General features: G+C 38.3%; 2 protein-coding genes across 2 annotated transcripts; one reads left to right on the top strand and one right to left on the bottom strand.

The window, feature by feature from the left end:
• The first annotated feature begins 2,807 nt into the window (after nucleotides 1-2,807).
• On the top strand, nucleotides 2,808-3,725 carry LOC124960321 (olfactory receptor 1013-like). Its single transcript, XM_047519044.1, has one exon. The coding sequence runs from the start codon at nucleotides 2,808-2,810 to the stop codon at nucleotides 3,723-3,725; it is 918 nt and encodes a 305-aa protein (XP_047375000.1).
• A 9,043-nt stretch (nucleotides 3,726-12,768) lies between these two features.
• LOC124959092 (olfactory receptor 9G4-like) lies at nucleotides 12,769-13,707 on the bottom strand. Its single transcript, XM_047517735.1, has one exon. It carries the CDS (start codon nucleotides 13,705-13,707, stop codon nucleotides 12,769-12,771), a length of 939 nt encoding a protein of 312 aa, XP_047373691.1.
• Between the last annotated feature and the right edge of the window lie 2,258 nt (nucleotides 13,708-15,965).

Below are 15,965 nucleotides of genomic sequence, written 5' to 3' on the forward strand. Positions count from 1 at the left end.
GTCACAAATGGATAGATATTTGAAAATTATCCTTCTCTGAGCTTCCCTTACTATAGGCTAACAAACATGCATGTTATGATCTAATTGCCTTAGATTCAAATCCTATTTGCACATACTTCTAAATTTTCATGGGCAGGCCAATTAATTATTCTGTATATATTTGATAGGCTATGATATTATTGCAACAGACATTAGAGGAGTTATTTGACAATATTTATTTTAGCTTTTATTTGTTTAAAATTTCCTAGAGATTTAAAAAAAACAGGTTTTCAATATATTATAATCATCATCATCATCATTTTAAAAATCATTTTCTTCTTTTGCATTCAACAAGCTAATAATGTCAATGCACTCAGTTAATTGCTTTTTCAGAGACTTTCTAAACTCTGAACCCCTGAGGTGCTTCACAAATCAAATACACTGGGGGAATTGAGCAGAAATAAGTCAACTGGGTTCCTAGTGTGGTCCTATGTTGGTTGTGACTATTAGTGTCAGGTAAGTGTGCTTGTACTGGGTGGGGACAAGGGATTGTTTCTGAACTCCAAATTAGCTTTGGCTCTAAGACAAAGAAATAAGGATCTTCCAGCAGATGATTTGGGCATTGCCTGGAAACTTTCATTGACCACATGTGTGAAGAACTTGCCTGTGAACATCTGAACCTTGTTTTGTGTTAAGGTGTCAAATCCTAAATGTGAGGGACCATGGAGCCCACTTGTAACTGTTCAGCTGATATCAAAAGGAAAGAAGGTGACTTACTAGGGAGGTATCTGGTCTCCAGAGAAAGAAGCACCACTTAATAATTGTATAATTGTTAACTACTTACTAAATCTCAATCTGATGATCTGTAAAATGATTGCCATTGATATTTGAACATATAGGGAGGAGAGCTGTGAGGAATAAATGAAATATCACATGTGAAGCACCAAGAATAAGGCTTGACTCAGAGTAAAGAGTTCAAAATTTTGGGCTACTATTTTTATAAATGGTCAGATTTCTAAGATCTTGAGACTAAGAGCATATTCAAGTCAAGACATGCTAAAAGTCAGGCTGAATCCAGGAGTCTTCAACTTTTCTACCACAAACCCTTTGACTTTTCATGAATTCATGATTTCAAATGTTTTGTGTCACCATGAACTTGTTCTTTGTTGTATTAAGAATTAGAATAAAATAAGCAACTCATATAATCTCATGATAAAAGTAAAAATCAACATGAGATATGTTTTAAAGTAACATATGCTTTCTCTGAAATGCAAATGGAGGAAGCATTCTCTAGTGAAGGGGAAGGAAAGAAGTTACATTAGTGGACATATGAAATATGGGTAATGGGCAGTGCAGTGGTGAGACTCAGGCAGGAAAGAGATAAAAGACATGTGAGGGAGAGGACTGCACTCAGCAATGCATTGACGTGGGAAACCCTTGAAGGCACTGTTAGAGACAGGTGAGGACTGAGGAGGTGAGAGTTCCAGGTGTGAAGATGCAGTGGGGAGACCATCCCAACCAGGGGAGGAGCTTCCAGGAAGGCACTGGAAATGTTCTGACTGTCCTGGGGACAGGAGAGGGGACAGCATGGCTGGGGTGGAGTGAGCAGTGCAAGAGAGAACAGTGGGCACTGGGAGCAGAGAGGAGAAGGGGCCCAGAGCCCAGGACCTTAGATGGCTTTGCAAGGACTTAGGCTTTTGCTCTGATTAAGTAGAGAAGTCCCTGGAGTGTTTGGAATGGAAGAGTGACAAGATACATCATGATGGGACCTGTGGCCCACTTGAGAGACTTGAGAGTCACTTGAGCGAGTCAAGTGGGGTAAGAACAGGAGCAGGGAGATGGCCAGCAGTCTTCTGCAGTAATGCCCGTGGGATGATGGTGGCTTTCTCCATCATTGGAGCTGGGGAAAGCTGGCCAGCTTCTGGACATATTTTGAAGGTAGAGACCAGAGGATATTCCAATCAGTCAGAGAGAGTGAGGCTAACCTCACGCAACAACATTATTAAACCACTTTCCCTGAGCTGAAATAAAGCCATTTTCTGCTCTGCAGACTGAAAGAGTAAGAGGGTTAGGAAGAATAACATTTATTTTCTGCAAAGCCCAGTAGACTTACTGTAGCAGACACTAAATGGTTATTTGTATCAAAATGTCTGGAGAATGTGGAAAAGTCTCATGGTTAAGATACATAACACTCAGACATATTCACATATTAAGAAAATTTAAAACCATTGGACTGGATGAGATCAGCAGGGGCTGTTTACAGTAGTTAAACTAAGAAGGGCCCAGATTAGATTCTGAAAGCATTCTAATATTCAAAATCTATCAAAATAACACAAAGAAACACCAAGAGAAGGAGCATTTCCTAGAAAGAAGAACATGGCAAATACTGGAGATAGATCAAATTGGATGACAACACAAACGTAATTATTGGATTTATTTATGTGAGGTCATTGAGTCTCTCACGCAGGAAGAGTACCAAAAGGAAAGTGGGCCAATCTTATTTTTTTAATTTACTCAGAAATAAGTCGGTTTATTAATATTGATATTAATTAACACCAACACTAAAAGTTAAACGTGACCTGAGTATTTTCCTAGGGGCCAGGAGGAAGGGCAGAGTACAAGCAAACATCATAATCACTGGAATTATTCTTTAACTAGTTACAACACATAAGCTTATTTCCAAATGAGCACTTAGATTATTGCTTCCTAGACTTAAATGACCAGAACTGTACTGTTACATGTTTATCATATTTACTATATTATTTTTTAGTAAAATGATTCCATTGGGACTCTCGTATTCACTCTTGTAAAGTTGAATATTCTAAGTCATGCCGAGGGGAAATCGCACAGTGACCAAGTTCATCCTGCTGGGCTTCACAACAGACCCCGTGATGCAGCTGGTCCTCTTTGCAGCCTTCCTCATCATGTACGTTTTGACTGTGGCAGGAAACGCCACCCTCATACTGCTGATCTGTAATGACGCCAGGCTCCACACGCCCATGTATTTTTTCATTGGAAACCTGTCCTTTCTGGATCTCTGGTTGTCCTGTGTCTACATTCCAAAGATCCTAGCAATCTGCATCTCCGATGATAAAAGCATCTCCTTTGCTGGTTGCCTGGCTCAGTTCTTCTTTTCTGCTGGGCTGGACTATACTGAGTGTTACCTGCTGGCTGCCATGGCTTATGACCGCTATGTGGCCATCTCAAAGCCACTGCTTTATTCTCAGGCCATGTCCATAAAACTAGGTGTGTTTTTTGTCATAGCCTCATATCTTGGTGGCTTTATTAACTCTTCTATCATCACCAAGAAAACTTTCTCCTTTGATTTCTGTAATGACAACGTCATTGATGACTTTTTCTGTGACTTGCTTCCCCTGGTGAAGCTGGCCTGTGGCAGGACAGAGGGCTACCAGGCTCTGATGTACTTTCTCCTGAGCTCCAACGTCATCACCCCCATCGCCCTCATCCTGGCCTCCTACCTCTTCATCATCGCCACCATCCTGAGGATCCGCTCCACCCAGGGCCGCCTCAAGGCCTTCTCCACCTGCTCCTCCCACCTGGTCTCTGTCACCTTGTACTATGGCTCCATCCTCTACATCTACTCTCGCCCCCAAACTAGCTACTCTTTGGACACGGACAAAATCGTCTCTACCTTTTACACTGTGGTCTTCCCCATGTTGAATCCCTTGATCTACAGCCTGAGGAATAAGGATGTGAAAGGGGCTCTGAACAAACTCTTCAAATGATCATGGCTGTCCTTCTGAGCAGGGAGCAGATTCAGTTGTTGATGAGGTTATTTGTCTATCAAGCAGAGCCGCCCTTGTGCTCCCATGTGACTCAACGCAAATTATAGGATTTCAACCCTCAGCACATGGTGGATTAAGAATCTTATATGAGAGCTGGTAACACAGAGGTGAATTTAACATGAAATGTTAAGAATTTGGATTGAGTTTTATGGTACTCTATATTAAAAACAAAAAACCTAAGCCAAAAAATTGTGTATCTTGAAATTCTAACATTTGACCCTGCTCCCCTTAAGAGAAGACACATTTGGTACATACGATTTTTTTTTTTTACTTTTTATTATTTCACCATTGTTATCCATAGTATTTGACTTCATTATATAAGCATAATTATTATAATCTGCGCTTATTCATTCCCTGATTAGAATATTATTTATATAGTTATTTCCTACTCTAAGGAATAAGTATATTGAGTGAGTTAGTTATATTTTCCTAGTAACAGATGACATTCATCCCTTTACTTTTCCTTAATAGATTCTTAATCATTTTTAGAGGCACTTTCTTTCACTCAGAAACTTTAGTACAATGATCCAGAGGCACCTAATAAATAGTGTAGTGGACAGTATTTCTAGCAGGTGTGATCCTTCTCATCTATATATCCCTACAAGGAAAGCTAGTCAAGGTTCCATAGATGATTTCTGAGGTTCACCTCACAAATCGCTCAACCCCACTTTCTTATATATGCATGAACATATGAAGATAAATAACACCATTCTGATCATCAGAAGAAAGTTGTTATAATAATAACTAGAGTTAAGCAGAACAACATGAGGAATAGAAGTCTAAGAGCCTCCAGGACTCAACAGAGAAAAATTTTCAGAAATAATATAAAGAGTTAATGATTAAATAATAGGGTAAACATGATAATGTTACACTTAATCTTGATTATATTTTTAAAGTAAGATAATATTAATGTGTTATTTAAATTTTTTATTTATTTTTCATACCTGGGCTTTAACCCAGCATCATTTCACGACTGAGCCACATTCCCAGCCCTTTTTGTTTTTTATTTTGTGACAGGCTCTCACTAAGTTGCTTAGGGCCTCATTAATTTGCCAAGGTTGGACTTGAACATTCGATCCCCCTGCCTGAGCCTCTGGAGTTGGTGGGATGACAGGTGTGTGCCACTGTGCCAACCTGTAAATTAAGTGTTTAAACCAAAAATACATCTTGTTCGTATTGGTTTAAATTTTTTAAGAATAATTCTAAGAAACCATAAAGCAGTCACATGAAGTTGGAAAACGCATGAGCTCCCCACAGAATAGACAGGAATGTTCTTGGCTTGTCAGGCATGTGCCCATGGAATGTGAGGTCCAGGGAGACTCTCAGTGCCAGTTGTCATTCACAGTAACCAACAGAAACGGGCTAACAGTGGAATTCCAGGATGCTGGGTTTGGAACATTACTCCAGCTCAGTCTCTGGTTTTCTAAAAGGTATGTTTTATTTCCAGCTAATGATAATAAAATTCCTATAACCTACCTTCTTTTTGAGGAATATCAGCAGGCCCAATTCACCCATTTCAGTGGTAGAACATCACTCTTTTTATGTCAGTTGTGAATATGGAAAATCAAGGGGAACACTGGCTACTAAAAGTGCAATGTATGTGACAAGCGTCTTGTCAAGACTTCCCAGTGTCCTAAACAGTGACATCTAACTACAGAGAGGCCAGTTCTACCACTGTCCAGGTCTCCATTGTATCCATTTAGGAGAAGCAATCAAGTTCCATTCTCCAAAGAAGAATCAATGTATACATATATACAGTTAGTATAAACTTGACTGATCTAAGTGTATTTTAAATTTATTTTATCGATTTTAAGAATAATGTTGACACCATAATTATGTATAAACAATATTCCAAGACCCTATAAAAATGATTAAGTACAGCTAATAGTGATCGCAGGAAAATATAAAAAATAATGATGAAATTACAGCATTTTGGAATTCATGTTTTAGATTTGATTAAATGTGTACTAATTAGTAAGTTTTCTCATTTATGATAGGGAATTGATTCATCTGCAATTTTGGTTTAAAATTACTAATAATTTTCCCAAATAACTTGAAGTTGCAATATAAACACATTGAAGTAGTATCTTTATTCAAATCATAGAAGAAGTTTAGATTCTTAATATTTATAAGGTTTCTAAGATATGTCTTTCAGATGTATGGGTTTTAATAAACTAGAATTTTATTTTTAAGTGTATTTTACATTTTATTGAGATATTATATTTATACATCTTTATGAGTTATGATATTTGATGCATGTATGCAATGTCAAGAAAATTAAACATTCTAAAAAGAAGAAATGTCTAAAAGGAGGCTTCTCTATGCAAGAAAAATTTTTGAACTTAAATGTTCTATTAGAAAATCAGAAACTCGATGGTTGTATTTGCTTGGGTTCTTCAGAGAAATAAAACCAATGGTATATTTGTGAGTGTATTCTTGTGTATGAAAAGGTGAATTATGGGCTGAGATTGGTGGTGTATGTCTGTAATCCCTACGACTCAGGAGACTCAGGCAAGAAGATTGTGAGTTCAAAGCCAGCCTCAGCAACTTAGCAAAGCCCTAAGAAACTTAGTACAACCCTGTCTTTAAATAAAATATTAAAACGCTGTGGGGATGTGGTTGAGTGGAAAAGCACCTCTAGGTTCAATCCCCGCTCAGAGAAAAAGATAAAGAAAGAAAAAAGAAAAGAAATGATGAATTCTGGAGCTGCAATTCCACCTCTGCCTTATGGCCCAGCTGATCTAGAAGCACATGGGAATTGTGGAGAGAACACAGTGCGTATGAATTCCAGATAATCAGATAATTTCCTGTTTTATGGATGGAGAAGAGAGATTTTTTTGTCCTTCCTTCCTTCCTTCCCTCCCTCCCTCACTCCTTCCTTCTTTCTTTCCTTCCCTGCTTCCTTCCTTCCCACGCTCCCTTCCTCTCTCCCTCTCTCCTTCCTTCCTTCCTTCTTTCCCTCCCTCCTTCCTTCCTTTCTTCCTTTCTCTCTGTTGCTTGACTCTTATTTATAATCACCTTCCACATTAATTTCACTGACACTTTTTAGAAGTGAGTGGAATAATTTTGTTCATGTTTGCTACTGGCCACTCACTGAGGTCCAATAAGATATGCAAGGGAGAACATTGAGAACCAACCAATCCTCCTGGCTCACACCTTCCCTTTCTATAAGTAGGAGTCATAGAAATAGTTTTGACATGTGTAAATACAGAAATTCTTTGTTATCAATTGAAAACAGACGTCAACAAATGTACTTAAAGTAGATAAGGCAACATGAAAAAAAAAAAAACTACCAAAAGATTTCCTAAAATAATAAAAGCTTGATTTGAATGGATATTCGAAAAAAGATTGTGACATTACATAAATAAATTAACCTTGTACCAACTCAGAAATGCTTAAAAATTAACTATTGTAAAGAAACATATCATTTTCAGCACTTTTTCCTGGTTATTCATGTCTTCTTATTAAGGTAATTATTTTCACAAACAAAAGTGAAAAATGGAGTTTGTCAAAAATCTCTCTTCATTTTTCATCTGTTTTCCCAAGCAACTATCACAGGAACATCCTGATTGGTTTATCTTTATTTAATTACTAAGTGACCACATTTCAGATTCTCATGGTCTAGTAGATGAACCTGCAATTTAAACATTTATAAACTTGACCTTCCCTGACTCTAAATGTGACCATACCCACATCTTTGATCATCTCCTCAGAGCATGACTAGGTGGAAATTCATGCACCATTAAGTAGCATTTTCAAATTCCAGAAGGAGTACCAAGAACAATTTCCAAAATTTAGCACCATCTCATAAAATGTAGAAATATAAAATGCAATAGTTATGTTTAAATGGTTGATGTGCATTTTGTTATTTCAAAATGATTTTCCTTCTTAAAGGAATGTCACCTCTATACAACTTCATTTTATCTCAACTTTTCCCTCTTAAGAAAAGAACTGTACTTTTCCAGAAGGCTTTTATATTTTGAACTCTTCAAGTCCTGAATGCAATAAAACCTATAAAACCTGTAACTTTGGGCTTGTCTTGTATAAGAACTTACAACTTTACCACCACTCTGATCAAGGCTGAGGATGGAGATAGACTGAAAGATTTCTAGAATTCCAGGTGTTTCACAGAGCTCCGTGTGGGAGCTCTGGGTTTTGTTTAGTCCCCCTGCAGGGAGTGATTCACTTTGTCTCCTGAATGAACATGGGAAACACAAAAGATTCTAGACTGACTTTTTAAAAATTTTGTGGCATGAGTGAAAATATTTTACCTGTGTGACCCGTGAGATAGTATGTAAGAATTTTCACTGATAGGAGACAGCATGAAAGAATGAACAAGAGCAGACAGACGTGGGAGTTTTTCAAAAGCCTCTCAAAGTCCTGAGAGTCTACCCCATTTATAAAGGTGAGTAGCTAAAGAAGAAGGCTGCAATTTAACAGTCTATGGAGGAGCTTGAACCAAATTGCCACTTTGGTCTGAGGTAGGGTTGGTGGATGGGTGACTTACAATATAGTCACAATGAGGCAAGAACAACATGTACTCTTTTTCTGAGTCAATTTGTACTGACAGAAGGAGAAACAACCCAGCTTTCATCTCTCCATATTGTTTTCACTGGATTTCTCCCATTATGCAAAAGTCACCCGTATCTAAAAGAATAGTCAGAGTGACAACCCTTGGTCCTTGTTTCTGTCTTTCTCAGAAGTGTCTTCTGTCCCTGGTCCTGACACGCTTTCTCTGAGCATCTCCAATTTCCTTCCTTTCCTATGTGGTCCTTAGCAATCCCAGGGTGCTCTGCGGGCTCTTTCTTCATGTTCATCCTCCCCCATTCTGAGCTTGCTTGGGTGGATGAGCAACAGGTAAATGGATGGAATGAGTGCCCTTTAATTCTGCATTGGTTGTGAACCATCTTTCCAAGTCACCATGCAGAGGAGACTCAAGGGGTTTTACAGAGATTCAAAAGGTACCTTTTGTCATTCACAGTATATTTTATTCCTTCTTTCCCATAACTTGAATACAAATCCTTTAGGATTCCAATCAAAAGCAACTTTAATGACTTAAACATTCTAGAAAGCACCTCTGAATCCTTGCCCTTGCAGCAAGTCTACATGATTAAATTCCCCTTTTCCCCGGGTTAAGTGCTCCCCCAAGAGTCTCTTGACACTGAGTGTATGTGTACAGACATCGGAGCACACTAGTGACTCTCTTCCAAATTCCCTGTTATAGTTTCTGATTAGAACAGCACCTATAAGCATTCCTGTTCCAATTGTAAAGACAATAGAGGACCTCAGTACATTTAAAAAAGACAAGTGTGACGACACTAGATAAAATGCTTGGAGAATTATCAGAACAGTTTCATGGAGAATGGATTATAAACAGGATAAATCAGTGACCACACTAATAATTCATGCATAAGGGATTAGATAATTCAATATCTAGGGATGCTGGCAGGAAAAATGGGTCAACTAAATAAATCATAAAAAGGTCATTATTCTACAAAGCAAACATTGTCTCTGCAAGTTTGAGCAAGAAGTTATCTAATCACATATTGCTACCCAAGTGATCCACCAATCCTTCCAGAAAGTGATGGTATATCACAGGCACGACAATGATTTTAGTCTTTAGCATGTGGACCCTAAAGAGTAGAAGCAGCCAAATCAGCTCAGATGAGGGGAAGAAAATGGTATAGATAGAGATATAGATTTAATGTCAGCTGCTATGACCAAGATGTACAAAAACCTCTTGGGCATCAACTGGGATGTGTGGGGAAACAGGCTGATGACATTCACAGTGCATGCCACAGCATCTACTTAACTAGTGGCAATCTGTGAATGCAAGTATAGTCCGAAGTGTGCATATAAGTGTGGACATAAAGAATTTAGAACTTCTTCTATGACAGTCTATGACTTTGAGGATTTAGTACAGTGTGACAGCCCCAGCCTACCTCAATCTCAGGTTCTGCAAACATACTGAACTCGAAGGTCTTTAATTATCCCTCCAAGGCTCAACTGTTGAGTACCAGCGAGAACCCCTTTCAATTGTAGTATTTGAAGATAAATATTTGTTTCTACTTTACCCTTCATTTTATTCTCTCCATTTTATTTCCCAAGGAAAAAACTTACTATTTATGCAAACTTGCTTTGAACTGTCTACATATAAGTACTGTTCAATCATAACTTCTATCTGAAGACCCTCCATTCATCCTGCCACCCAAAAGAGATTAGTAGAATATGATACAAGAGACCCTGACCTCTGCAACATTCAAGACTTAAATGAAAATTTTTATCTCTCTATTTCTCCTAAGGATGTGGTATCACATTTTCTTTGCTGTTTTAGCAGAGAGTGTCCACTGGGAGAAATTTGGGGAACTCCCATTGCATATGAACATTTAAACATGAATGAATTCCTGTGCCAAGAATGAAGGAAAGAAAGTTAAAATGATTCAGTTTTATTTGTATCTCTACCCAGTATGAAATGTGGTTCTGGGTAAATAATGATTTGCTGTAAGTTGGAAACAACTGAGGCATGCACTCAGGCCAAAATAGTATTTTGTTGTTTTCTCTAGCCCAGTTGAGAAATCAGTAGCTGCTCAGTCCAAGAAGTTGGAAGATCAGAACAAGAGGTACCAGTGATGCAATCCCAGTCCAAGGCTGAAAGCTGTAATTTCTCTGGAGATTCCTTGGTGTGAATTCACAGTCCAAGTCTGAAGAAATTGCAGTTTAATGCTCAGGGACAAAGGCCACAGCAAAAACAGACAAACAAAAAACGTACCCAAGGAGAATCCAGCTTGTACACACTTGTGAACGTCCTCCCTCTTCCATTTCTGGTTCCCTCTGGTCACCCACCCTATTGGATGTTTGCCCCACATTCAGAGCAGGCCTTCCTTACTCAGTTTGATGGCTGACTTGCCCATCATCTCTGAAAACACTCACAGATACACTCAGATATGTGCTTTCCTAAATTCCTAGACATCTCTTAGTCCAAACTAGTTGACAATCAAGATTAACCATCACATCCCCAGGAGATCTATAATATGTAGGGAAATGGCTGCAAGCCATTCAAGTAAGGCTTGGAAGAAGATGTATGCATATACTTTGACTAAGAGTGATGCCCTTTCTCCAAGGACCCAAGCCTCCCTTGCAACATGTGAGGTAGCTCATCATAGGTGGGAGAATCTTACAAGAGTTTGCATTTCCCTCCTAGGACCAATTGTTCCAGTTTATATCCAAACATCCAATCTCACAGCCATTTCATACTAAGATATGATAAGTACTAAAGAAAGGATTTCTTTGAAATGTCTTCACAACCTTCCCACTGCATTTTCTGAAAATGGTGAATGTTCACAAAGTGAATTAGTATTTCTCACTACTGGAAACCAAAACCGAACATTTAATATTGTGACTCCATTTATGGTAAGAAAAAAGCAGACACTAAATGCTGTTATAAAAACAAGTAACAATCAGGAACCACAAAGAAAATAAACATTTCTTATTAAAATCTTAATGCATTCTAAAGTAGCAGAATGAAGTATAATGAAAAACAATAATAAAAATATCATAGAAACATTTAGATTTCTTTCAGTTTTATATTTTAGGTAAATGTTGAGATTGTTTATTGGTGTACTATCATTATAAATAAGAGTGGGGTTCATTATGCCTTATTCCTGTAAGTACATACCATTATTTGTTCAAACTCACGCATTCCCCAGTAATTTTCTGTTCTCTTTCCTTCACTGTTGGAGGATTTTAACCAGTTTGAATTTGATATTATTTAAAAAAAAAATATATATATATATATATATATATATATATATATATATATATGATGGGGAAAACCAAACAGTAGTGACTTCCACTGACTTACACTAAAACTAGTCAGAAGTTCTCTGCATTTCTTGAAATTACATTTTCTACCCTTGTTCAGAGCTTCTTTTTCTAAGTTGTAATTCATATTTTTTAAGATATCACAGACATATTGATAGTTCATTCCCACTTGACTCCCTTATTTATTAAGATATTATTCTGCAGGTTAACCCCACTCTGCAAGATTTTCTTTGGGGGGAAAACACATATTTGGGAAATATATCACTTAAATGCCTTATTACTTCATTGTTTTGTTTCTATCTAATCGTGAAAAAGGAAATGTTGAAAAAAGGTCCAGGCAAATAAGTTTATCTCTAAATACAAAAACACAAACTTTAATAATTTTGAATCAAAACCAGTTTTTAGATTGAAATATGAAGATTTCACCTTAGCTAGGAGGTTAATGTGTTAGCTGATTGGAATATGCTTACAGGTTACCATGGTCTCCTGGGTCTGATAAATTCAGAGTCCAACACTTCAAGTATGTCTGTGCAGTTGTGTAAGTGGATTTCAGAGAAGTCAGAAGGTATGTGAGCCTGCTGTGTCCTGTGTGTGTAACCAAGGGTGAACTTTTGCCATTTTTTTCCTGGAAAAAAGAATCATAACACTTTCCCATGTATACTTATGAGACTGGCATTGAATAAATGTTAAGTAAGTTCAAATGTCCTCTCTAAGAAAAACTGCTTCGGCATCAATATTCGGTATCTTGGTATTCATGAAATGAAAAATAAAGTAGTAATTGTATGAGCCTGAAATCCTTTCACTTTATAAATGTGGTAGTCAGCTTCCATCACTGTAATAAGTTTCTGACATAATCAACTTATAACAAATAAAGGTTTATTTTGACTCATAGTTTTGGATATTTTGGTCCATGGTTGATTGGTCCTGTCACTTTGGGCCTATGGTAACATCATGCAGAAAAACCTGCTGGAGCAGAACTATCCATCTCGTGGCCCGAAAGAGAAAGAGAAAAGGGAAGAACCACCATTCCTGATAATAAAAGAGTATTTTGACCAATATTTCACACTTATAAATTATCATGTTTAAATGGACTACAGAAACTCATACAAACATGTCTACAAAACAGTAATTTGTGAACTGCAATAAAGGCATCAAATGAGCTTCATGCATGTGGTCTTATGGACAGAATTGCTTTCCTGAAGGCCTCTTTGACGTCTTTGTTTCTGAAGCTGTAGATAACAGGGTTGAGCAGAGGGTTGATGACGGTGTAGAGCAGGGCGGCCAATTTGTCTCTCTCCAGTGAGTAGCTGGAACTGGGTCTTGCGTATACGAAGAGCAAGGAGCCATAGAAGAGCATGACCGAGACCAGGTGGGAAGCACAGGTGGAGAATGCCTTGCGCCTTCCCGAGGCTGAGCGGATCCTCAGGATGGCCAGGAGGATGTTGAAGTAGGAGATGAGGATGGCGAGCAAGCAGGAGAGGACAGTGAAGCCCACAATAGTGGAAAGGATTATCACGTAGACCCGAGTGTCTGTGCAGGACATTTTCACCAACGGCAGCACATCACATAAAAAGTGATCGATGACATTTCTACCACAGAAACTCAGGCGGAAGGTGTTAGCGGTATGGGCTATGGCATTCAGAAAGCCTCCTGTGTAGGAGCCAGCAACAAGCCCAGTGCAAACAGAAGCAGACATGGTGCCTGAATAAAGTAACGGCTTACAAATAGCTGCATGGCGGTCGTAGGACATGGCTGCCAGGAGGTAGCACTCGGTGTAGGCCACAATAGCAGACATGAAAAACTGAGCCCCACATCCAGCCAAGGAAATGCGCTTATCTTCTGAGACACACAGAGCCAAAAGTTGAGGGGTATATACCGAAGTGTACCAGAAATCCAAAAAAGAGAGACTGCCAATCAAATAGTACATAGGTGTATGAAGGCGGGAATCAATCTTGATTAAAATAACCAGGGTCATGTTCCCTGACAAGGTTAGCAAATAGATTATCAGAAATATTCCAAAGAGAATCGACTGCAACCGGGGATCTGTGGAGATGCCCAACAAGATGAATTCAGTCAGGACAGTGCGATTTCCTATTTCCATGGCCACAAAGGGGAAAGTCTGTATATCATAATGAGGGGAAAATAACTTAGTGATAATGACTATTAAGAGAAATAAACAGTGTATCAATTAAGTCCTGAACTCTTAGAATGCCTGTGGTGTTTTATTGCTTATGATCTGGAATTGTAGGACTTCATTTGTGACTTAAGAGCATGTGGGTTTGAGTCAGAATCTGATTTTTCTCCCATTCTGTATCCTCTTTCTTCACATTACTTATTGTTTCCTTTGCTGAGAAGTTTTTTAGTTTGAATCCATCCCATTTATTTATTGTGCTTTAGGAGTCTTGTTAAGGAGGTCAGATCCTAAGCTGACATGATGAAGATTTGGGCCTACTATTTTCTTCTATTAGGCACAGAGTCTCTGTTCTAGTGCCTAATCCACTTTGATTTGAGTTTTGATTTGATCAACTTTGAGCTTAATTTTATTTTGCCACCTACAGATTTCCAGTTTTCCCAATACCATTTGTTAAAGAAGCTATCATTTCTTTAATGAATAGTTATGGTGCCTTTTTCTAGTATGAGAGGACTGTATTTTTGTGGGTTTACTCTGTGTCCTCTATTCTGTACCTTTGGTCTCTAGCAATTAGAGAAATGAAAATCAAAACTACTCTAAGATTTCATCTCACTCTGGTCAGAATGGCAGTTATCAAGAACACAAACAATAATAAATGTTGGTGAGGATGTGGGGAAAATGTACAGTCATGCATTGCTGGTGGGACTGCAAGTTGTTGAAACCACTACAGAAAGCAGTATAGGGAATCCTCAGAAAACTTGGAATGGAATCACTATCTGACCTAGCTATCGCACTTCTTGGTTTATACCCAAAGGATTTAAAATCAGCATACTAGAGTGATGCAGTCATATCAATGTTTACAGCAGCTCAATTCCAAGAGTCAAACTATAGAACCAAACTAGATGCCCTTCAACAGATGAATTGATAAAGAAAACATGGTATACATGCACAATAGAGTATTATTCAGTCTTAAAGAATAAAATTATGACATTTTCAGGTAAATGAATGGAGCTGGAGAATATCATGCTAATCAAAATAAACTGATCCCCCAAAACCAAAGGGCAAATGTTTTCTCTGCTATGTGAATGCTAATTCATGATAAGGTTAGGGAGAATAGATGTCCTTGGGGTTAGATAGAGGGCAGTGAAGGGAGGGGAGGGGATGTAGCACTAGGAAGGAAAGTAGAATTAATCAGAATTTATTACCCTATGTGCATATATGATAACATGACAGCATGATTCTTAACTGTGTAACACCCAAAGAGTGAGAAGGTGTATTCCATTTATGTATGATGTGTCAAAATGCTTTCTACTGCCTTGTACAACTAATTAGAACAAATTTAAAAATCATTAAAAAAAAAAAACTAAGACCTGCCTACTCTGTATCTCAATGTTAGAAATGTTTATTTCCCTTGGAGCTATGCAGAGCACGGATTGTACCCACAAACCTCAATATCACTGTGCTTTCTACATGGTCAAGGGAAAAGGTTTCCTGTCAGAGGGATGGGCTGACTGTGAAATAATAGTGAAGAGATTTATTTAACTGAAAAAAACCACAGTAGTCAGAATCATCTTTAGAATAGGGGGTGACAGGTTGAGCCATTCAGTAGAGCCAGGCTCTAAGAACTGAAGGAGCCTGTGCTTGTTTTAGTTTTAGCAGTGCGGATAAAAAGGGGACTGGTAGGAGCTTCGGTAAAAACCAGGATTTGGTTTTCTGAGATTGGCTTATCTCACTTAGTATGATATTCTCCAATTTCATCCATTTGCCTGCAAAAGCCATAATTTTAATGATATTGCTGATAAGTGGATGATGACACATAATGGGAGGTGGGAGGGGGGCAAGAATGGAGGAAGGAAGGACTGTATAGAGGGAAAAGAGGGGTGGGAGGGGTGGGAGGAAGGAAAAAATAACAGAATGAATCAAACAACATTACCATATGTAAATTTATGATTACACAAAAGGTATGTCTTTACTCCATGTACGAACAGAGACACAACATGTATCCCTTTTGTTTACAAACAAAACAAAACAAAACAGGATTTGGGGTGGAGGTAAGCAAGCCTTCTGACTCTCACGGGTCACACCAGGCTGTGCATGCAAACTCCAGTGGTGAACCAACGGCAGAGTAACCACATGCTTTAGGCAATCTGGAGCAATTTTCCATAATTGTCAGTTCCTGACAATTTTCCAAATCAGTCAGTTCCAGAGCCAGATTTGCCTCTTAGTTC

This window comes from Sciurus carolinensis, chromosome 11 (genome assembly GCF_902686445.1).
Source record: "Sciurus carolinensis chromosome 11, mSciCar1.2, whole genome shotgun sequence".
Classification (NCBI taxonomy): Eukaryota; Metazoa; Chordata; class Mammalia; order Rodentia; family Sciuridae; genus Sciurus; species Sciurus carolinensis.

Bases quoted from the DNA above. Each gene is read 5' to 3' on its own strand.
- LOC124960321 (XM_047519044.1), top strand. From the start codon at position 2,808: ATGCCGAGGGGAAATCGCACAGTGACCAAGTTCATCCTGCTGGGCTTC.
- LOC124959092 (XM_047517735.1), bottom strand. From the start codon at position 13,707: ATGGAAATAGGAAATCGCACTGTCCTGACTGAATTCATCTTGTTGGGC.